Here is a 24,995-nt window from a genome sequence, read left to right as displayed (position 1 = left end):
TTGAAAACAGAAGTCACGCCTCTACTTCAGTTAGAGGTGAGACTAACTTATTGGGTGTTTATTTGTAAGCTGAGAAGAAAGTCAAAACTTCATTTATTATTATGATTTTAGATTGATGTACCGCAATTATTAGTGTTTTTATATATTACCTTTGATTCATCATATCTGCTGTCTAAACGCTTTGACAATCCTGCTCCTTGTTTTAAATCCAAGAATGAGACAATCTTTTTATATTTACAGGAAAATACCAGATAATGTATTTTTTCTGAAACTGAACAAATAAACAAATAAATAAATAAATAAATACTGTATCACTGAGTGCGTCTAAAGAACAAGTACCTTGATCAACATTAAGGTATCAATAGTTGCAAGACTGTGGGACTTGCAACTTGGGATTAGTATCTTACCCTCGGATATTTAGCATGCAGATTGGGGGAGGCAGAGATCAAACCACCAACCTTCTGATCAAAAATACAATTATTTGTTGGTTACCTCTGAAAATTGATATCAGAGGTATATAGGCTCCTATTTTTAACAGAGTAAATCCTATAGTCAGACTGTACATAAAGTTATAATTTCTGTCCTTTTCTTTCCATGTACAGTTGTGGGGTTTATGAATATCCCCACCCTAAGATATGTATGATCTGATACCACTTTACTTCCTTTGCTGGTTTAGAACACAAGCATTTGAGTCAATTTAAATCAGTTTTGTTTATTTAACAACAATTCACAATAACAGTCACCTTAATATGCCTTGATTTTGTAAGTTAAACACCCTGCAATAAACAACAAGCACCTGGTAACAGCTGAGAGGAAGAACTAAGTTTGACACTGACAGAAAATAAAACTGCCTCTGCAGGCAGCTTACCTAAAATAAAAAGAACAAAAAGTTGATCTTTTCCTAAAACTGTTAAAAGAAGAAAAACAATTTTATAGAAATATGTCAAGTGATGCTTAATTCATCCAGGAGAAAATAAACATGTAAACATGTGTATGCTTATCATACATATCAAATGATTTTAGACAAGACACAGAAAACATCTGTAAATATGCACTGCTCAAAAAAAAATTAAAGAATTACTTTTAATTCAAGTAAAGCATCACACCACTTACACATCTCTGCTCTGTGAAGTAGCAAAACATGCAGTTAACAAAAGGTGCATCCCAAATCAGGAATCATTTTACAACTAGAGGTTACTGACATTTTTTCCTTTCTCATATTTTCTGTCTTTTTCACTAGTTTTACTTTTGGCTAGAGTGATCATCGTTACTGGTAGGATGAGATGAGACAATCCCTGGATGCTACAGAGGTTGTACAGGCAGTCTAGCTTCTCTAGGTTGCCAGTTCAATGCGTGCAATTGTCAGGTTTGCTAGCACAGTCTCAAGAGTTTGTCACCCATTGTCAGATCCTACGCTGGTGCCTGTGGGTCCTGGGTTTCTCCTGGTATGACAATGCCGAGCTTCATGTGGCGAGAGTATGCAGGCAGTTCCTGGAGGATTAAGGAATTGATACCACTGACTGGTTCCCACACTCGCCTGACCAAAATCCAACTGGGACATTATGCTCCTCTCCATCTAAAGCTGCCATGCTGCAGCTCAGACTGTCCAGGAGCTCAGATGCCCTTGTCCAGATCTGGGAGGAGATCCTCAGGACACCATCATCTCTTGTGGAGTATGCTCCAAAATTGTCAGGAAAGCATACAAGTCCATGGAAGACAAACTGACTACTCAGTATAATTTTGAGTCGGTGCAATGAAATTTCAACAAAATGGTCTGCATCATTTTTTTTTTCACTTTGATGTGTATCAAAATTCAGCCCCCTGTAGGTTGATTATTTTGATTTCAAGATGTTGTTTATTTGTATTTGTATTTATTTATTTATTTATTATTTATTTTATTTATTTAGCAGTGAACATGTAACAACACTTGCAGTTCAGTGAGTGTTCATGTGTGCGAAGCATCCTGGTCTCAAAGCCAGATTATCACTTGGGCTATTATGATGAAAGATTTTACTTATTTTACTTTATCTTATAAAACAGTGCATAATCTCAATTTCTCTAAAGCTCTCTTAAATTCAAATGAAACTCAGTTTTGTCACTGATCCAGTTGGTTTTGCAGATCTTGTTATTAATCTGAAAGAAATGATGCAGCATAATTCAGTCATTAAAGGTGATTTGGAACTAAATTTACTCCCTAAAAACTTGAGTACTTGAGTTCATCGTTACAGCAACAAATCACAACATGTAAGCTATTTTATTTCTGCACAGTTACCCAGAGCTGTTTGTGATTTAACTTCAGAATAAACTGTTTCATCAGCTGCTGCAGGAGCTGGTTTCCCTGCAAAGAAATGATTTGTCAAATGTCATTGCAAGCGCCTCTTTGTTCAAAGTGACAACTTGATTTATTTTTACAACTTTTTCTTCTTGTGTAAAAATAATTAAAACTCAAAGCAAGCATGAAATTAGGTACTTATTTGATTACTTTACTTACCTTTGTGTCTCTTCGGTTTCGCATTATTGTAATTGACCTGTGCATACAACAGGCTGTCATCTAAAAGAAGATGGACAGATGATCAGGATAAAAAGCTTCAGTTCAACCCTCCTCCACCCCTGGTCATTAAAGTCAGTGACTCTATAATCCAGTGAGGGAAATTTATGTATTTATGTAACCAATATCATCACTACCCTCTTAAAATGATGAAATAATAGTGTAGTCAATGAGGATTGCTTGATGCATAAAAAACAAGAAAAAAGAAAAAAAATCTTATTACTTCACTCACCGTTGTCTTTCTTGGTTTTAGCTCTATCGTGGGAGACCTGTGCATACAACACACTGCCATCTGAAAGAGGATGGACAGATGATCAAGATAAAAAAAAAAGGGTGAAGTGTGTTAATTTTTCATTACATTCATATCTCTGTCAGTCGACACCACACTGATCATCTAAACCTATTGAAGGTCTATTAAAGATGAGATGTTTCTGTCATGTTTAAAAACATTTCTATGAAAACCTGTTAGCCCTCAATTCAGTTTCACATCAGCTCAACCCCCCTTCATCCCTGCTCAGCACGACCCTTTCACTAAGCTCAAATCCAAACCTTAAGGATCACTCTTCACTTTTCCTCCATCTCTGTCAGAACCTAAATTCCAGTGAGGGAATGTAGCTCATACCATTTATGTCCTTTGAAAACAATAATCTGGTCTAATCAACAGCCTCCTCACATGTTTCTTCTATTCTCTTATTTCTGATAAGAACAGGGTTGAAATTAATTACATGCAATGCTTATAGGTGAAAATAATACACTCACACTAATATAATAATAATGTTTATTACATATCTACATACCTACATGCTAGATAGTACAGAGGTAAAAAAAAAAAAAGGAATTTTATTGAACTATACCAAAATCTACCAAACCGACATAACACAGAGTGAGATAAACATCAAGAACAACAATTTGTCTATTTAGGAAGTGTAAACCCATCTGAATCCGTTTTAGCTGCTTTGGTGCAAATCAAAGTGACAAGAGGTGCACTGGAGAGGCAACAACAAGGCAACTGCCAAAAAATAAGTGTTTGTACAGGTGGTGGCCACAGGTCATCGCTCTCTCCTTATCCCTCCTGACTTATTTTTCTCTAGTTTTCCTTTGTGCTACTGTCCACCTGAGTGGCACGTTGCTGGGCTGTGGTATTAGTTAAAGATGTTAGTCTCTCAGGTTATAAACAGGGAGTCTGTTTCTTATAGTTGACCAGAAACATGCACATGCTGCTTGGTTAAAGCCCTTATGGCCCTGATGCTCAGCTCTGCTTGTGTTACAGATCATCTCCTAGTATGTCACAGCACTTTCCTGAGAGTGCGCTAAATGTGTCGCCCTGAACGAGCTGGTCTACCTGAATGGACTGCAGGTGGTGTACCATCTCATGCTACCAGTAGTGACAGTAACACCAGCAAAAAGCAAAACTAGAAAACAATCAGTCAGGAGGAATGAGATGGATTCATAAAACAGATTCACAGTGGTTGTAGGACAGACTGGTCTTAAAGTTGAACTGACCCTGTGTTACACCGGAAGGACCAAGTGTCCAACTTCTTTTTCTTCTTATCTGTGTGCTGCATATTTCTAAAACTTCCATGTTTAAACATAAATAATCACATAGTCTTCATATGTCAATGCTACTGTATCTACTTTACCATTTTGTGTGTCATCGTGGTCTTTGATTGATTCATAAACACAAGCATCACCTACAAAAACAAGCCAATGATAGATTAAAAAATGAAATTCTTATGTATGAATCATCTTCTAAATCAGCAAACTAGAAACAGATAAATTGGACTTGGAGTTTAAAATCTGTCAGTAAATAAAAAAAGCAACAACAACAAAACTTGTCATGGATCAGGCTGACCTTGAAAAGTAGAATTATGTCGACTGTGTTGAGCTTCATCCTTGATCACGTGGTTCATTGCAGAGCTCTGATTTGTGCTCCGAGTTCTGGTGGAACAAAAAGAAAAAGTAGTAAACCTGTAGATTTAATAAGAAACACAGGATATACTTCTAGTACAGGAGAGGGGAGATTTTAACCAACCTGGTAAAGAATGAATCTGGAAGAAAAGAAAATTTCAGTGTTATATAGTAAATTGTTCTGGTACATGGAGTGTTGAAGTTACATATGTGAATTTTATTATTTACTTTATATTCACTTCAGAAAATGGTCTCACCCTTTTTGAAGCGACACAACAGCAGCAGAAGAAGAATCAGTAAAATTCCACAAACAAGTCCAACAATCAAAGGAGTGAGAAATGAAGAGCTTTCAGGCTCAGGTGCTGCTGTAATAATACCAGGCTTTAATTAGACGTATTTATACAGATTCATCCACATAATTTAGGAACATTTTAAAACATAAAAATATAGTACTATTTACAATATCACTATTCCTAATAAAAAGTGAAAGATTGCACTTGTTTTACACCATCCTGCTCTCTGGTGATTATTTACCTGAATAGCGATACAAAAGAAACTTTGATCTGAATGTCACATCACCTGTTCAACACTCCTATCTCATATCATTTTGATTAGTTTGTCATTTCTATGGAAAATCACATGAGAAAGAAAAAATTATCTTCTCAACCTTTAGTAGGGCTGGATTGGACAAGAAATTGGCCCTGGCACTTTTGGCCCAGGTGGCCCTGCGTGATATACGTATCATACATACTTATATATGTGACAGTTCACTATTAACAGTGGCTGATGGTCAAAGTAGGCATTCATTTAACTGGAATCCTTGAATCTCGCTTCCTAATTATATCACTCCATCTACTTTTTTATGGCTGGTGCTAGCAAGAACAGCCTCCTGAGTCTATGAGACCTGGTTACTGGATGTTTCTGGCTCCAGGCCTGGAGGGACATACAATACAATTACAATACAAGTTTTCTTATATAGCACATTTAAAAACCAGATGTATGCCAAAGTGCTTCATGGAAACCAATTAAGAGCAATAATAAATACAAGTAAATAAACTAATAAAATAAAATAAATACAAATAAAATATACTGACAGGTGGGAGATATAACTAACCAATGATATACCAGGCATAGTAGGCACGAGCCCAAAGACTGAAGGTTAAATGATAAAAACATTAATAAAAGCAAAAAAAGCATAATTAGGAAGGGAGACACTCAAAGATTCAGGTAAAAATGAATGGCTACTTTGACCACAAGTCACTGCTGATAGCTAAAGTGTACGTTTAGTTAGCAATCATGGTAGGCTCCATGGACCAAAAATGCCAAGGTTGATTTTTTTGTCCCAGTCCAGCCCAGCCTGGAGCCCAGAGTGACAGGATATCCTTCAGTAATGGTGCGTTCACACCGAACGCGATAGACGCGACCAGAGCTTCAGGTTTACATGTAAAGTCAATGGAGGAGCGCGATGAAGCACGACTGGGGGTCACGCGAAACTTCAGAAGCAGATTTGCATCGCGAAAGCGCTTTTCTGCCTGATTCGCGGAGCCAAGTAGCACGACTGACACGTTTGAAGCACAAAGTAAAATCCACGCTGCAATTTGTGTGGTGCATTTTGTGCATTCCCGCTTATCTCATCTACCGCTCGAGTTGGAAAAATCTGAACTCCAGCGTCAAGTCGCACCGCGACAACCAATCAGGGGCCTGGTGATGTGATGCTCTGACCTAGTTCAAAGGGGCAGGTCCAGCCAAAGCCATTCATTCTAGCAATCAGTAGTTTTCTGATGAGGCAGCAGGCTTTCCACGGCAGAAACAATGTTCTTATTTTTCTCCTCCTTCTCCCTGAGGCTCTTCCACTTTAAGCTGGGTCCTTTTTATTCCCACCTCTCTGTAAATAGTTATATTTATGTTTAATGTTTTTCTGTTTGAGCATCTTAATATTATTTCAAATAAATTTTTCTAATGAGTAAAGTGTAAGTCTGATTATGAGTCTGACTGTCAGGATAAATGACCTGCTATTATCCAATGACACATCAGCTTTCCGGTATCTTTTGCTCATTTCTCCTCCTCTTCTTTTCTCTTTTTTCTAAACTGAGGACCTGGGCCCTATTTCAGGAAGCCGGTTTAGTGCAAACTCTGAGTAAGTATACCCTGAGTTAACGAAAACTCTGGGTTTTCGGTTTCACAAAGCGAGTTTAGATTAATTCTGAGTGAGTTACTATGACGACACACTCCGTGAAGCTAACCTGCCCCCTAGCAGGTTTACTTCAACTAACCCTGACTGTCTCCGCCTCTTTGTCGGAAACCTGACTGTAGGAAGTGTCAGACATGGCGTGCTCCTTCCTTGAAGAGCCAGTAGATGTTGAAGCCCAAATCCTCCGCAGAGCTCTCTGCCGGGAGAGAGTGATTAGAGCGCGTTTGGACATTTTATCATTTCCTGATGATTTCCTGTGTGAACGTTACCGTTTTTCAGCACAATCTATAATTTATTTGAATAACATCCTCAGGCCTAATATTGCTCATGTGACACATCGCGGACATCCTCTCAGTTCTGTACACATTATTTGTATTGCACTTCGGTTTTTTGCAAACGGGAGCTTTCTGTATAATATTGGTGACGCTGAGCATGTTTCCAAGGCTACCGTCTGTCGGGCAGTCAGGAATGTTACAGTTGCACTGAAACGTCTCCTGTACTCGTTTGTGGTGTTCCCCGATCATAGACCCACAAGATTTATCAAAGAGGGATGCCACAAAATTGCAGGTATCAGGATGAACAAAATTTAATTCATGATGTGGTGATACTTGGACTACTACTTAAATGTTACATTTATTCTCACGGTTCCCAGGCGTGATTGGCTGTACAGATGGCACTCACATTCCAATCATTGCTCCTTCAGTAAATGAAGGAGACTATGTGAACAGGAAGTCTTTCCACAGCATTAATGTACAGGTACATAGTTCCCTGTAGCATTTCAAACTAACACATTATTTCATTATAGTAATGGATGCTAATTTGTGTTCTCTGCACTGTGAAGATCATCTGTGATGCTGCCAACATTATCACAAATGTGGAAGCCAACTGCTCAGCCTCTGTGAGTGGTGGTGGTGGAGGACCCCCACCTGTTTTTCGGGCCTCCGCTTTTTTTCTGTTGGCTATAACGGGCCACATTTGAGCATACAGAGTAAGCAAATATGTACTTGTAATGTGCTCAGATAATTTCAATAAGTGCTTACAGAGGGGAAATTAATGTAGCCTCTAACTGCAATTGATTTACATAGGACAAACAGACCAAGCACTATGGCTCATAATACAATTACACCTTACCTGTTTGGACTATATTTTTATATTTCATTTTTACTTGCTGCCAGGAACGTTTGGGGCCTGTTGGGTTGCACCTGCGCTCAAATCACATCACAAAATAAAATGTATAAAATAAAAAATAAAATAAAATAAAATAACGTGTTAAATGGGTGGAAATCCCTAGATCAATGTTTATATTAACACTCACGCATTGACTCTGTCGGCTATGTTTTGCCATGCATGCTCCCTTTCTTTTGCAGCTGAGGCTGTGTTACTTTTTTTCCGCATAATTTGCATGTTATCGGCATATGCTGCCATCATCAGAATTTCGGCCTCAAGCGCTGTAAAATACATTGACCGCGCCTTCTTTCCCTCCGTCTCCATGGTGACTCGCTTAATCTGTGCTCCACTAATCAGGGCTTTATGTATCCTCGTGCACGCGCTTAACTTGGGGTTAAAGCAACTCCGCGTTGACTGAACTAATTGTTATCAGCCTTTCTGAAACCGAATATTCCGAGTTGGACAGTTCGGGGTTACTCAACCCTGAGTATCGTTTTTCACTCTGAGTTTTCTAAACCGGCTTCCTGAAATAGGGCCCTGGTGACTGATTTCACACAACCCAGGATTCAAATCATGAATACATAATGGGCTTGGATTTACAACATTATGAATGAAATGTGCTCTATTTGGAAGCAGCCGGCCCCTCCTCTGTCAACAGGTTGTGTGAGACTTTAAATCCTCAAACTGTAAATTATAAATTTTACATTGTTATTGATCCCTTTACCCCGAGTCCTAAAGTGTGTATATATTTTTTAACTCTTCTTATATTTATTGTTTGTTTGCTTGCCTCGTCGTCTCGTCTCTCTATATACTGGACTGTATGTAGTGGAGATGACAATAAAGTTTACTTTGACTTCAGCAGGCACACCGAGGGCTCTCGCACTCGCCTTTCGTGTATAGAAAAAACATCGGTGCAAATTATAAGTCTCTATCATTTTGTTGGTTTGTTTTTATTTTGTTTTATTTTGCGAGTTGGTTATTAGATGCTGCTCCAGCCAGTCAGAGAATCCCCCGCCGCCTCGCCCTCTCCTCCCTGTGCCGCTAAGCAGCAGGCGCACCTCGCAAACGGAGGACGCCTCGCAGCAAATGGGCGATAGAAAACCAATCGGTGCCTGTACCATTCCCAATAGAGATTGAAAATATGACGTCATTTTGGGGTAAAACCGCAAAGGATTATAGGTACAAGTGGCAAGCGGTACTAGCGCACACAGGCTTTTACTAGTGGTTTGCGATACTGCATATTTTGGTATCGATCCGATACCAAGTAAATTCGGGCCAGTATCGCCGATACCAATACCGATACGATACCTTTCAATAAATAAGGTGGATGCCTCATTGAATTGCTAAATCGCAATTAATTTTCATGACCTTAAGTGTTTTTTGTGATGTTTCCTTTGGTATCATTAATTAGTTAAAACCCAGGACATAATTAGGAGAAATAATTTATTTATAATTAAATAAAAAAATGTTTTATTATTGTGGCGGGCCGTGGTCTGCGATGCTGCTGCAGGTGAGATGGACTCACCTTCACTGCATCTACAATGATGTCTCGCCGGCTTAAAACCTGTGCGCTGCTTGTGCTGTTGTTGTTTTTGGTGTTGATGTGTACAGCTGGCAGCAGGAAGGCTGCAGCCGTTGATTGTAGGCTACTGTTACAGCAACCGGGTGATCACTGTAAGGGTGGACAGCGCGCGGCTCAGGGTGAGCCGGAGGCTGGCACGCCAGCGGGACCTGCCAAGCTGGAGACGGAGGTCGAGGTGCGCGGGGGTCCTGCATGGTCATGCGTGCCGAAACGCAGGACCATGCAGCCTGCAGGTTTGGTGGTGGTGATGTGTACGGCTGCCAGCGGGAGAGCTGCAGCAGTTGAATGTACTGTTACAGCAACCGTGTGATTATTGTAAGAATAAATGATGCTGCAAAGCATGAAAATGCCATTGGGTCTGCCGTGGTGGCACTCTTTTTTTTTTATCTTAAGTGCACGCAAACCAGTAAACAAATTAAAACAAATACTGTTGATAAACTATAATACAAAAAAATCACCATTAAAATTCTCAACAACAAAAACAAAAAATATATATAATTAATATGTAAATAACTTAACAACCCCCAAAGTGTCTAAGTCACGTGACGTGTCAGTGCAACACCGAAACATAAAAGTGGGGGAGAGGGAGCAAAGTGCTCTCCGCTGACACAGGAGCGGTGAGTCCAGCGATCTGGTTGTTTCGTTTTTGCCGAAAGCACAGCATGGCAAACAAGCAGAACTCAAAGTAAAGAATCAATCTCACCAGGCTAGTATCAATCCCATACCGATGCCGACTTGGGATCAATACTATCGATATTTGGATCGATCCGCCCACCACTAGCTTTTACATGAAAACAGTCGAACAGCGATAAAAAGAAACTCTAAGAATGGCAAGAAGCTGTTGTATTATTAACTGCTATAGCCGGTGTTTTGCCAAAAAGTAATTGCCTGCCAAAAACTGATTCCTCGTATTTAAACTGCTATAAGTAACTTGTTGGGCTATAATATGTGAAACATATGTCAAATGCATCCCTCATGGATGACATAAAGTCATCTTGAGCCACAAACAACATCCGTGTAACAAGGTAGAAGCCACAATCAGTTTTTGGCAGTGACTTTTATATAACCTTTATTTATGCAGTTAAAAAAATCTCATTAACATTAAAAATGTCTTTTGTAAGAGTAAGTTGGCCAAGAGGACAGCAGAAATGGCAGCAAATATTACAATAGTTCTGTAAAAATATTTTAAGTGGGGATAAAGGACCGGATTGGTTATAATGTAAGTACAATAGCAGAGAGTTGTAAAGATACTTTAAAAACAGATATTTTTTAAATTCTCTATATAACCCCTTTGTAAAACCTGTTCACCGAAGTCTATTTACGAACATACGTAAAGATATTACACATAAAAAATACACAGACACAATCACTTTTTGGCACAACACTGGTCGCATGACAGCCACGGGAAGCCGACGGGTAAAGTGATCGGTTTTTATCGGATTATGTCGTGGTAGAGAAATTGTTCGAGTCACGTTTCCGAAGTAACAAAGAGCCAACAGATGGCCTGGATTGCAGACCAAATATAATTTTCCAAAACACTCCAGCTCACATGTTAGTCTGCTCCAAGCATTTCAACAATGGTAAGTCTTTTGTTGTAGTTATTAAGTAATTTATCATAACATAATTGTTGACCTACAAATAAGACTTATTTGTAGGAATCGATCAACTTGATAACTAAACCACCACGGCAGACCCGATGGCATTTTCATGCTTTGCAGCATCATTTATTCTTGCAATAAGACTTATTTGTAGGTTACAAATAAGTCTTATATTGATTTGAATTGAATTCGTTGCACTATGCTGCTTTGTTCAATGCGGCTTTGCGGGCTAATGTTTTTTGTGTTTTGTAGTGGTGGGCGGCTCGATCCAAATATCGATTGTATCGATAACAAGTCGGCATCGGTATCGGATCGATACTAGCCTGGTGAGATCGATTCTTTACTTTAAGTTCTGCTGTTGTTTGCGATGCTGTGCTTTCGGCAAAGACAAAACAGCAAGGTCGCCAGACTCGCTGCTCCTGTGTCAGCGCAGAGCAGGCACACTTTGCTCCCTCTCCCCCTTTTTAACTTATTTACTTATTTGTGTGCACTTTTTATTTAAGATTTTTCTTTTAAAAAACCCCAACAAAAACAACTTGATAACTAAACCACCACGGCAGACCCGATGGCATTTTCATGCTTTGCAGCATCATTTATTCTTGCAATAATTACATCGTTGCTGCACAGCAAAATCTCCAGTGTTAATTTAACACTGGAGATTTTGCTGTGTGTAACAGTACATTCAACAGCTGCCACTCTCCCGCTGCCAGTCATGCACATCACCACCAAAAAACAAAACAAAAGCAGAGCACAGGTTTTAAGCCGGCGAGGCGTGATTGTAGATGCTGTGCAGGTGAGTCCATCTCACCTTCAGCAGCATCACAGAACCCAACCTGCCACATACCCCCTTCACCCGACTGAGGCGAGCAGGCGGGGGAATTGGCGCCCCAGCCCCCTGCCCAGCCACGGGGAAGTGTCCACTCTGGCGGTCGCCTGCACATCCACCAGCACCGGTGACGAGGTGGTTCTGGGGGCCACCCGCGCCTCCAGCGGCAGCCCCGGAGCTGGACCAGTGACGGGCAGTTACTGTAATCTGATTACTTTTTTCAAGTAACGCGTAAAGTAAGGGATTACTATTGCAAAAAAGGTAATTAGATTACCGTTACTTTCCCGTAGGAACGCTGCATTACTGCGTTACTAAAACCGTGATTTTTGCGAGAATGTCTCATGACAGTGACGTAAGCGAGTGCGCCGTTAGTGACAACAGCTGTGTGCAGATCAACAATGGATCACATATCGATTGTGGGAGAGAGTATGAGCGTGCAGCGTTTAAAGCGTGGAAGTACTGACCTTACTTTGAGTTTGATTCCATAAAAAGTGACAAAAACATTAGTGTCCATCGTGCGTGGGAAGAAAACTTCTTTTTACAGTGGAAAAAACCCCCTAAACTTCCAAGCAAGCACCGAGTGCGCAACGACGTAATGGGAAACTCACAGAGAAACTGCCGTATCCTTCAACTGACCGTGGCACACCTGCACCAGGGTAAACCTCCGCCTACTGTAGTCCTGCTTTACAGGTGAAAATAGAGCAACAGGACCGCTAGTCTTTGACTTTATTTATTTTCTGCTGTGTTTTACTTGCATCTATTTGAAAGAGTGAGTGTAAACACAAAAAATATTTTATTTTATGTGCTGGAATGTGTAGAAAATAGGTTTAAATGTTAAACTAATTTATTCAAGTCAGAGAATGTTGCATATAATTAAATTTTTGCTTGATGCATAAAGTTAAAAGATTAAAACTGATAAAACAAGTTAAAAAAAAAGAGACTTCCATTTGATTACATTTTGTATGATGGATTATGCAGAAAAAGTAGAATTGGGCTGAAAGATCTATCGCTTTATCACCTCTTCAGGTTGTAAATCGTGTTTTTAAAAAGTAACTAAGTAATTAATTACTTTTGAAAATAAGTAATCAGTAAAGTAACGGGATTACTTTTTTGGGGAAGTAATCAGTAATTAGTTACTGATTACTTTTTTCAAGTAACTTGACCAACACTGCCAGTGACTTAGCTCAACAAACAGCTGCGGCGCAGCAGGCGTTGAAGTGAGCGGGGGCTCACAGGCAGCTGGGCAGGCGGCCGGCATGCAGGACAACGCTGCGTGCTGGCCTCTGTTGGAGGAGAGCATGCCACCCTCGGGCGTGGAAGTACCCCCGCGCACCTCGGTCTGCAGCTTGGCAGGTCCCGCTGGCGCACCAACCTCTGGTTCACCCTGAGCCAGTCCTTCCCCAGGGTTTTCCACCCTTACAAAAATGCAATGGTTGCTGTAACAGTACATTCAACGGCTGCAGCGCTCCCGCTGCCGGCCGTACACATCACCAACAACAACAACACAAGCAGAGCACAGATTTTAAGCTGGCGAGGCGTGACTTTAGATGCAGTGCAGGTGAGTCCATCTCACTTGCAGTGGCATCGCAGACCAGCTACATTAAAAAAGCATTTTCTATTTAATTATAAACTTTGTCCTAATTATGTCCTGGGTTTCAGCTATTTAATAATAAAGACACAAAAACACTTAAGGTCATGAAAATTAATTAAGATTAAGCAATTCAATGACACATCCACCTTATTTATTAAAAAGTATTGGTATTGGTATTAATATTTACCAATACCAATACGATACTGGCCCGTATTTAATGGGTATCGGATCGATACCAAAATATGCAGTATCGCATACCACTAGTGTTTTGTAGGAAAACCAGCCTACAAAATGCTGGAATGCGATCCAGACTGGGCACCCTCTATCAACCGGGGTCATACCGAGTTTAAAGCTGCTACCACAGCGAGATTTGATCGGTTAAGAGAGAGAGCGATATCAAAACAGCCACGAAACATCCTGCATATATGTGCCCAAGTGTTGTATTGAAGCAATCAAGTGATGAATAACTGTTTTCCAGTATGTTGTTTTGATATTGTTTTTTTTTTTTGCATTGTTGATTTGTTTTTCACCGAAGCAGCTAATAAAGCATAATGGATTTTTACAATTTTGCCTCTTTCCTGTAAGACTGTATAATAGAATGAAACAATAATGCCAGTTATAAATAAAGACAATAAAATGAATGAATTACAAAACACATATTTTATTTCTATTAGATCTGAAAATGTTGTGTAATACTACAACCTGAAACGACACATAGATTGTGTTGGCCTGTACAGGAGATAAAGGAAAAAAAATTAACAACAGCTGTGAAATGGAATAGTCCAAATCACCAAAGTAAACTGGACCTGGGCTGGGATCTCAAGTTACCAAACATTTTGTGAGTGTATGCACTCACACTTTGGACCATATAATAATAAATATGTGTGTGATGAAACTTGGGCAGCACACTAACGTCCTTACTCCACTCTGTATGCTCGTATGGGTCTAACCCTTTCACTCCTTTGATTTTTTCCTCGTACTTTTTTTTTGCCTTTTCGTCAAGTCTGTCTTTGTACGGACCTCATTTTGTACATAACTGTTTTTGGGGCAAATAAAATGCAAGTAGGGATTAAAACCATAGAATTAATAATTACCGGTGCTGGAAATGCTAGCGCTTGATGCAGTGTTTTGATTTTGTTGCCACTCGTACCCACAAGGCAATGCGCGAAAGTCACGTGGTCTGTCAATCTCTATATGCGCTAACATGACATCAGGGCAGCATGAGTACGAGCAAATTTATTTATTTTTTGCCGATGCCCGTGATGCCGGCCCCCACCACGATGCCGCCCCGGGCAACCGCCCGTATTGCTCGTATCAAAAACCGCTACTGTGTCTGACACTACTTCCTCCCACATTTCCGCTTCACGTGCGACCAGTTCGCTTTGGACGCGCTTCGAGGTGCGAATGTGCACGAGATCAGCTAGGGGTGTCTGGCGCTTTTTGGTCACGTCTATCGCATTCGGTGTGAACGCACTGTAACAGAAAGGACCAGGATAGGTTCCAGCTAGTGCAGTGCAATATACAATTACTTTTACTGCATGGCAACTGAGCCATGAAGTCTAAGACTAGTAAAACCTACCTTTTGTCTATGTAATTCATATTGTTTCCTGTTGCTATAGTAACTAGAGCAAAGATTTTCTTTAAACCGACACAATATTTTGATTCACTCTTGGTAATTCAAATACAGTTAATGTCAGTTCTGCAGAGAAAAAAACAAACAAACTATACTGCTACTTTATCATGTTGTATTTACACAGTAAACATGGCACTGTGCTGGTGTAAAACTTTGAAAATGTTTAAATTCAGAAGAGCTCTTGCATTTTTCTGCACCCAGTGTAAATTTTTAACAATAATAACTATACATATGGATATGTATAGTAATGTATAGATATGGAGCCAGACAATATGTAGAATCATATTGGCATCTAAATATTGTCTAGAGAACAAAATTAATACTGTCAAAATGAAGTAATTACTCCAGTCTGCAGAAAACTGCTGTGCACTTTTCAGTTTTTCTTTACACCTGTAGTCTCTATCATGCAGTGAAATTTTTAGCTTCCTCAATACACTTTTCCTTCAATGTTTTGTAGTTTTTTTATTTATACTTCCCACTCTGTGTATTTTTCATATACTTCTTACTGCCTCTGCTCTGTATATCTGAAGCCAGATATGTTGTAGATTTATAAAAGTCATGTTTGTTTATTCATGTTCAGAAAAAACTCACCTGTTTTCCCAATGCTGACTGACTGGCTGTCCTCTGTGTAGTAAACTGGGTTTCCTCTTCCTCCTCTGCACCTGTAGAGTCCTTCCTGTGAGACACTGATTTGTCCATTTGAGTGGAAAACTGCATCTTGTGTGGTCAGGGCTTCAGAGGATTTCTCATCTCTGTACCAGTAGTATTTCCATCCAGATGATGATGATGGGCTCACAGAGCAGGTCAGGGTCACACTGCCCCCTACTGGGATGTCTCTCATATCAGACATTATTTGGGCCTTTGGTTGATCTGCTGTTGAGTTTAGACAAAGACAGAAAGAAAATATATATTAAACCCAACACAAAGGTCAATATCACACTGCCCTGATGTTGTATGCCTTCATTTTACATCTTGTATACTACCTCTTAAATTTCCAGTTTCCAACAACACATAGGAAAGAATGAGGCCAAATTGAAATGGTATGAGAGCAATTATTTTAATTTTTTTTAAATAAGAATGATAAAAGAGGTGTTAATAAGCATGTTGTTCACTTCAACTCTTTTTGCACATGCATACACATGCATACAGGTGCTTACACACACACACACACACACACACACACACACACACACACACACACACACACACAATGCCTTGTCTTAGAACCATTGGGGAGTTTTACGGTAGGAGGTGTTGTGTTGTATTGTGTAAACTGTAACTGTCATGGGAATAAATAGCTGCGAGGAGAGCTGCTCTTTGAAGGATTTGGGCTAGAGACAGGTGAGGAGCATTGCTCCACTGCCTGGTTCTGACCAAAGCTCTCCCTCATTAGCGAGTTAAAGACTGGTTGAAGATGTTCATGAAGAACGGTCTTGTTTTCCGTTCTTCATGAGGAATAAGTCTCTAAACTAGTGGGGCCTGTGGAAACACAGACTCAACAGTTTGAATTTCAGATGTGGTGCTTAAAAGTGCTTGGAAGTGTAACTGTATTTCTTTCACCACAAATAACTATCTGATTGAATAGTTTTCTTATCAGATAGAAAAATAAAATGAGTTGCAAAATGTGCTGCCTTGCACCTCTGTCTGTTTCAACATGTGACCCCGCCCCTCCCCCTAACAGTCAGGAATGAGTGCGCTAACATACCTGTAGGTTGCTGTTTTAATGAGTATTTGATGGAAAACAACAATGGCGTAGTTTGCGCTCTCCAGTCGCATGATAGGTGAGTCCTAGTAAATCATTTTCCAGTAAGTGTACCTTACACATGCTATTTTTAAAAATTATGATTATTATTTTGCTAGCTATCACACTGAAGAAGTGATTGAAATGCACTGAGTGTGATACAATACGGCAGCGCTATTATACAGTTAGTTACGGCATGGAGATTTATGGAATATCCTGTGAACTTTGCTAACATTACTTAGCAGTAGCAGTAATATGAGTTACTTTACTCAAGTCAAAGCTTTAAACATTAGCCCATTACATAACTAGCCAACTTAAGGCTTTTTGATTAACCCTCTGTGGTTGACGGGCCCAGAGTCTCCATTTCAACTTGGGTCGAACGTGCGGACTTCAAACTATATACCAGTTTTTAAATTGTGTTGATAGGCCACGTAAAACCAGAGTTATGATAAAAACTACATGCAATGTTTTTTTTCTGAATAAAACAGTGGTGATGCCGGCCACTGCTGGACTCAGAAACTCTGAATGTCACATCATTATTGTGTGTCCACTGTGTGGGTGTGCTGGGTCCTCTCCATTCATACTCCCACTCAGTGGTTTCACCTCCTTCCTGCACCTCACATGTCAGAGTGATCGTCTCACCTCTGAATATCTGAGGCCAGTTGGGTTGTTGTTTTACAACAACTTTATTGGAAACTGTTTACACATATTAACAGTTGAGATACAAACAGAAACATGAAATCAAAAAAATACATTTTTAAAAAGAAATACTGAACTCACAGGTTTTCTCAATGGTGACATCATCACTTCTATCAGTGTAGTAAACTGGGTTTCCTCTTGTTCCTCTGCAGCTGTAGATTCCTCCTTCAGATACTCTGATATCTCTGTTTTGTTGATCTCTGATTTGAACTTCAGAGGTTGTTTGGGTTCGTCTGAACCACTCATATTTCCATCCATCAGAGCTCTGCACAGAGCAGGTCAGTGTCACACTGCCCCCTACTGGTATGATTGTTGTTCCTGCTGTCAGTGTGGCCCTGGGTTTATCTGATGTTATGAAAGAGGAAGAAAAATAAATATGTGTTTTTCATTATAACAACATAAGAACATTAAAAAAAATACAGTTTATATTTACATTAATATTTGCTGATCTCTAAATAACCGTAGTCTAAATGTTTGTCCATTCTATGGCCCTGAATGTAAACTAATGCTGGTTAGTTGGTTTAGATAACAGAAACATCATCACTTTAAACTTCATGAAGCTTTTCATGTTTCTTCTTTTCCTTTAGAAATGTAGTTAAATTTAATTTCATCCACGATTGACTCTGTTGTTAAAACTCAATTTGTTAATTTTGTTAATGACAACTTGTGAGTATTGACGCACTGACTTTACACTGGTCCTGGTTAAAGTTCAAGTTTCAATGACAAATTTAATTAAATGTTGTTCAGTTGAGTATTTGAACAGGGATCATACATTTATGCTGTCGGTCACTGAAGACTTACCTAATACAGTTATAGAGACAGTATTACTGATCTTTTTATCATGTGAGCTCTTCCTGTCACCAATGCACTGATATTCACCACTGTCACGTGTAGATGTAATTTCTAATTTGGAGTCTTTGTTTGTCCTGTAGGAGAAAACTTCTCGACCATCCCCGTTGATTTTGTAAAACCAGTCAGTGTCTTCTCCTTCATTCATGTCACATTTGAAGGTAACAAACTCTCCAATGAAAAAACTGGACGATTTGGGTTCAATAGTTAGCACAGCATCTAGAATCCAACACAACCACACAGTTAACAATCTGAAACACTTCATGTACTATTGAAGGCACAACCTTAGTTTATATTCACAAAATTATAAAGATAGTGATAGTTATATAGATAAATAAATAAAAAGAAAAATGTAAAGTGCTTAAGACTGAAACAGTAGTATGTAAACAGAAGTAAGATAAATGAAAAACAAACACAAAAAAAGTGAAAAGTGTTTTGTCACCTTGAGCGTGTCCAGTGCAGAGAAGCGTACAGAGCACTAAAACAAAGACAGAAACTTCAGACATTATCAAAGTAGCGACACTCAAATATGTCTCTGTAGGTTGTCAATCATCATAAAACAGGAAACAGAGTGGAAAGCAGACATGACAAGTTTGACAACATGAACCAGAAGACAGGAAACATGACAGACTAACACAGAAGACCTAAGTGAAACATAACTAAACTAAACTAAACGCAACCAAAGGCAACCAGGTACCTACCCCTGGTTTATTATTACTAGTCTTATTGTTTGTGGATCTGTAGTTCTAGCTTTAGTTGTTGTTTGTTTTGTGATTTCTAGTTCTTGGGTTTTGTTCCTGTGCCCCTCATGTTTAGTTCTGTCATTCATAGATAGATAGATAGATAGACATGTATTTATCTATGTCTACAGAATGTGTGTGCTCTTCATGTTTATTTTCATGTTCCCCAGTCAGTCGTGTCTCATGTCGCAGTTTGTCACTCCTGTGCCTGTGCTTCGTGTTCTCTCTGATCAGTGTCAACGTCGTGCCTCTGTGCCTGTCGTATGTTTCCTGTTTTATTTTGATATCCCCTGTCCTGTGTGCAGTGTGTCTGGTATTGCTTCCCTTGTGTTGTTAGGTCTGATTTGTCCCGCCTGTGTTGCTCCAAAAAAGTCACCAAAGGCAGATTCCAGTGTAAACGCTGTCTCCACATGGACAACTGGACTGATGCACCTCCTGCTGTCGGACCTGCAGGGTTTAGGCCTGTGGTGTTCTCCTCTGTCTCATACTGAACATAAACTATTTTTTTTGAAGTGGCACAAGTAATTTGTGTGCCTTCTTATTTGATGCAGCACACCTGATTGTTCTGTAAATAGATTTAAATGGTTATATAAAAAACGCCTGAGGCCTTGGCTGCATTTTTAGGTAAATGGTATTAAAGAACTTTGTTTGCAAAACTTGTGCATAATTTTCTAGAAATGTAGAATTTCTATTTGCATTTCAAGTTATGAAAATGATTCGTTAAACATGTTTGTGGGTTTTACAGTAAAAAATATAACTTTTTTCTACTCGGATTTTGAATTGCCACACAGCAAACCATGACAATAAATCTTAGATAAACTAAACCAGCTCCACACACCGACTCAGATTAGAGTGAACCATCAAACAACATGTTTATAACAAAACATGAGTCTTCTGATCACATGACCTGAAATAGTACAAATAACTCATGCTCTGTTCTTCTTACTAAAACATGTTTATGGATCAGTATTAATCAAACAATAGATGTAATAGATGTGATGTACTCACAGAATAGGCCCAGCTCACAGAGCAAAGTGGCTCCCATCCTCACATCCAGCAGTGACACGTCTGAAAACTTCTACAACTTTCTGTAAAGAGAGAGAGTGAAGCAGCAGCACAGCAGATACCAAAGAGCTGAGAAGGAAACAAAGACTTTTTTAACTTCTTCTCTCAGCTTCCTTCCTTTTACACAGAAATAGCAACTTAACAAGATCTGACCACTGTATGGTGTGACATCTTTATACTCTCCTGCTGCTGCAGAAACATCAGGTACTTTCTTTATGAAAAGAACTGTAATATAAAAACTAAACCGAAAAAAATAGACAAACAGTAAGTTTTATTATACAAATATCAGCGTGACTGAGCAGCTAAAAAGGCAAAATAAGATCACAATTTCAGGATAACTTTTAAATGTGAAGTGTTTAGGTTATGTTACGTACAGAACTTTATAAACAACCAAGAAAACAGATTCATACAATATTAAGGTTTTCTTAACTGACAAAGCTGAGCTTGATTCATTTAAAGTATTTCATTACACTAATGCAAAACAGAAATAGTGTCCTTAAGCAGAAGTGGGCATGAAGCAAGAGGAAGTCCTGCCCTCTCTCTCAGATTACTCGTGCTGCTGTTTTCATGGTGATGTAAGCTGTGTCAGTGACAACACAGTGGGCTGGTTCCTGGAGAATGTGAGTAATGTTTTTAAAATCAAAACTGAAATGTAAAATAAAACACTGTCTGACTCTTTTATAAACTGTTTCCACTGAGAACTATTAAAGCAAATCCAAAATGTACACCTGTTTGAGCTGACCACATACAAAACACTGTCAGTCTGATGTTTGGAGAGCAGAGCAAAGCTGCAAACAGAGCCACCCTGTGAATGCTATATTTGTGTTTCTTGTTTGGTTTCCTGATGCACATATTTTTGTATGTATTTTATATATATATATATATATATATATATATATATATATATATATATATATATATAACAGAGCACACCCATTTAGTACAAACAGCATAACTCATGGGCAGTGGGTTGATAGGTTTGTAGCTTGAACCTATTCGCTGGAACGTTGAGGACAATATAATTACACAGCAAGCAAGACACAAAGTAGGCAATGTTCTTCATGTTTCTCGTGCACGGGAGAGAACCGGACAAACGCTGTTCCTTCGCTTGACCCCAGTTGCTCTCGTCCGTTCTCCCGTAACACTACTCTTTTATTGAGGTTACATGAATATGCATAGGTTCATTAACATATGACGTCTACATACACACAAAGAGTACCTTGCCTGTGTGTGTGTGTGTGTGTGTGTGTGTGATTTGTGTGAGGTCAAGATGTGACCCTGTGAAGACTCCCCAAAGCTGGTGCCAGGAGTCTAGCGGGTCCATCTGAACAAAAGGCTCTTATACTTAAAGAGATATACGTGTGTTTGCTATACCATATATCAGCAAGAGAAGATACGACCTCTCCTAGGAGGTGTGTGATCTATGCCAGAACACTCTGTAGAGGAGTGAACGCACCCCCCTCTTCATGCTACACAGAGTTGTTACAGACCTCCTAGAATGAGACATTCTTTCAATCTACAAATGATTATACACCTCTAAGCATATATGGTTAAATATTTCTAAGCATAAATGACAATCAACAATACAAAACCTAACAGGTGTTTCCCCTTTTCTGCCAAGAGACAGAAGCTCAGGATCAAATAACATCTCAGTTTCAGAAGAAATACCACAGAGTGGGGTTTATGCAGCACTTTTCTAGTTTTAATGACTATTAAACACTAATAGTGCAAGCCACATTTATAAAACATTTTATTTTGTACACTTTAAATACTTTAAAAACCTCACATCCACAACCAGTTTTCAACACTGGATATGGTTTCTCGTCCACTAAAGAATCAAGAGGCTGCTTCTCCAAAAGCTGGTGACTGTCCTGGAGCCATGCAGGCAAATAAAACTATTTTTTAACTTATTCTTACTGTTTCTTCAAAAAGTTCTATAGTTGACAGTTAGTGTGTAGATTAATAATTACTTTCTTGAACTACTACAGGTTTGGGCCTGAGCTTCTTGGATGTGAGACATATGTCTCATGTTCAGTGGTTTTACCTGTTTTCTGCCACCCACATCACACCATGGAGGTCTGCAACGATCAAACTACATGGTGAAATTTAAGGCTACATCCACACAAGCCCGGATAGATTTGAAAACGGCATTGTCGTCTGAAAACCCTCCGCGTCCATTTTATCTTTTTCAGTCATTTTCACAGAGTTGTGCGTCCACATTGAATCAGCCGAAAACGCTAACGTTCCAGTCCTGCGCATGTGTGAAACACAAGAAGATTCGACCTGCCTCATTTCTGTCTGCTGCTTATTTACTTTCCGGCTCTTTGAAACATCGCAGCAAAATGTCGAGGAAAAGCACCGAGTTTTTTAAATGGACTAAGAAGGAGGTGGAGTTGTTGCTGCGAGTAAGAATTGAAGGATTGGGAAAAAAAGCTATCTGAACCATCTACAAACCAATATTAATCTTTAATAGGGCTGTCAAAATTGAGAGCAAACAAAACAACTGCTGTATAATGCCCTCCGCTATCTCAGTTTAATTGGTCACTTGACTGCATCACATGACTAAAATGTGTCATTGTTTTCAAAAAGTTTCCATTTTTGCTGTCCACACTGCGACGCGAAAGCACCGTCTTCAAATGTATGCATTTACAAAACGTTGCTTTTTTCCTTCACTGTTGACGGGAGGCCAAAACAGAGAGAAAAAGATGCGCTTTCAAACGAAAACGTATTAGTGTGGCCGTACCCTAAGACTGCCTTCACAAAGGACCTATCCCAACCATGTAGCTATTAGAGTTGGATGTCTCGAGACTCCACTTTTACATGGTCTTGGTCTTGTCTTGGTCTCGATGGACTTTGGTCTTGTTTTGGTCTCACTGTCTCGGTCTTGCTGTCTCAGATCGACATAGTGGTCGGGAGATTTGGAGTCAACAGTATCCATGACACACACAACGTAACATACAATAATGTGTCATGCGTAAAAGCATTAGCTCTAAGACCCGTGCTTAGAGAGTGCTTTGTAGTGAATCAGAGTCGACTTCCATTGAGCGAGAGCCGGCTCCTCACTTAATTTCCTTTCGCTGCTCAGCTCTCACACAGTGGCTCAGCTATGCTCCAATCCCTCCATATTGTGGCCAATCACATATGAGGATATAGGATAATATCATTATGTGAAAAACAGAGAGGGTGAGAGACGCGACAGTCAAGTAGAGCATGGGTCTATCCTCTTCTGAGTGAGACAGTGGACAGCAGTGAGGAGGGCTGTGCGAGTGCATTGCAAAAACACATAAATATGCCCGACACCCGTAAACGAAGCAGCATCTGGCTGCGGTTTAAAGACTTTGTTATCTTGGTCTTGTCTCAACTTTGTCTTGGTCTTGACTCGGTCTGTAACCCTCTGGTCTTGGTATTGTCTTGGTCTTGGTTTAGGCAGTCTTGACTAGAGAGCGAGAGCGAGAAGAGGTTTGGCCCAGCCTTGAGGCCCTGCTGCAGGAACAGTGTAAAGATGCCACCACAAAGGAGCCAACAAAGACAAAGAGCCTCCTCCTCTGTCTTCAGACTCTGATTCAGATGAGGAAGCCCAGTGTAAAACGGCCCTGAGTTTGTACAGAGCAGAAACTGCCATCAGCGAGACAGACTGCCCGCTGCAGTGGTGGGCCAGTTGAGAAGGGACCCACCCACAGCTGTCTGTCCTGGAAACGCTCTCAAAAACACAAACATTTCAAAACAGAGCTGTCCGGTCACAGTGTGGACACTCCAAAACGCAGACTTTCTAAATCGATGATGCATTTTAGTCATGTGATACAGTCATGTGACCAATTAAACAAAGATAGCGGAGTGCTTTATACAGCAGTTGTTTTGATTGCTTTCAATTTTGACAGCGCTGTTAAAGATTAATATCTGTTTATTCATGCTCCGTATAGCTTTTCTTCAAATTCTTTAATCCCCAGGACTGGAACGTAAGCGTTTTCGTCCGTTTCAATGTGGACGCACAACTCTGTGAAAACAACTGAAAATGCTAGTGTGGACGTGGAGCGTTTTCAGATGACAACGCCGTTTTCAAATCTATCGGGGCTAGTGTGGACGTAGCCTTACAGACTCTGCTGATCGTCTGTCCCGCGATGATGCATTCTCTCACTAAGCTTGGTTTAGCTTGTCTGCAGGCTTTATTAAATGGAAAACTTCCACAACACTGCCTTATTCTTTTAAGAAGGAAAAACTGCATTTATGCTGAAATTTTTAGTGTTATTATTTAAAGACAATACCATTTGAAAATGTACTTAAAGTACTTAAAATAGCACTTTATTTTTAAGTCTGCCCAATTTTGGCCAGGGATATTATTTTTGTTTCTCTGTTTTGAATTGAAATGTAGTTTCAATGCTTTTCTTCCATAAGTTAAACGAGCTTTAGTTTACAATATTCATGTCCATGTCTATTATTTGATTCTCTTGCCCACTAAAACCCTGTTTGAATAAAAAAAAATTGCATTTTGTGTATATTGAATGAACCACAGATATAGTGAACTAGTAGTGAAGTCTAAACATAAGATACAATAATTTTTTTTAATGAAAACTGAAGTTGAAGAGCCTCGGCACCATCTTGTGTTTTAGATGTGTAATTTTAGAGCAAGTCAGCAGGAAAGCAGAATTCCTAAGTAATGAAGACATGATTGGGTGGGAAATTCTTGTACTGTATAAACCAACACTAATAACAGGGTTCTGTTATACTACAGATGATGAAATTTAGCTAGTTATATGCTGACCATTTCACAGCACTAAAGGAGGAATATGGAATTAAATTAGAACTTTCTTTCCCTTTTCTAAACTTAACAATGTAGTTTTGAATGACTCACTAAGTGAA

General features: G+C 39.5%; 1 protein-coding gene across 1 annotated transcript in view; it reads right to left on the bottom strand.

Annotated features, from left to right (window-relative positions):
- Positions 1-696: 696 nt before the first annotated feature.
- The window catches only part of LOC309703079 (Fc receptor-like protein 5), a 77,565-nt gene continuing 53,266 nt past the window's right edge, over positions 697-24,995 (bottom strand). The window contains exons 7-16 of the mRNA XM_082527783.1: positions 17,566-17,829; positions 17,272-17,481; positions 15,636-15,917; positions 4,714-4,821; positions 4,581-4,596; positions 4,401-4,486; positions 4,189-4,239; positions 2,781-2,840; positions 2,492-2,551; positions 697-2,338 (exon numbers count right to left, since the gene is read on the bottom strand). Coding sequence (XP_082383909.1) covers positions 2,250-2,338; positions 2,492-2,551; positions 2,781-2,840; positions 4,189-4,239; positions 4,401-4,486; positions 4,581-4,596; positions 4,714-4,821; positions 15,636-15,917; positions 17,272-17,481; positions 17,566-17,829 — 1,226 coding nt within the window. The 3' untranslated portion in view covers positions 697-2,249. The remainder of the gene's footprint in view (positions 2,339-2,491; positions 2,552-2,780; positions 2,841-4,188; positions 4,240-4,400; positions 4,487-4,580; positions 4,597-4,713; positions 4,822-15,635; positions 15,918-17,271; positions 17,482-17,565; positions 17,830-24,995) is intronic.

The sequence above is a fragment of the Aulonocara stuartgranti genome (genome assembly GCF_965226115.1).
Source record: "Aulonocara stuartgranti genome assembly, chromosome: 3".
NCBI classification, from domain to species: domain Eukaryota; kingdom Metazoa; phylum Chordata; class Actinopteri; order Cichliformes; family Cichlidae; genus Aulonocara; species Aulonocara stuartgranti.
The sequence above is the reverse complement of the archived record's forward strand: the minus strand, read 5'-3'. Positions and strand labels throughout refer to the sequence as shown.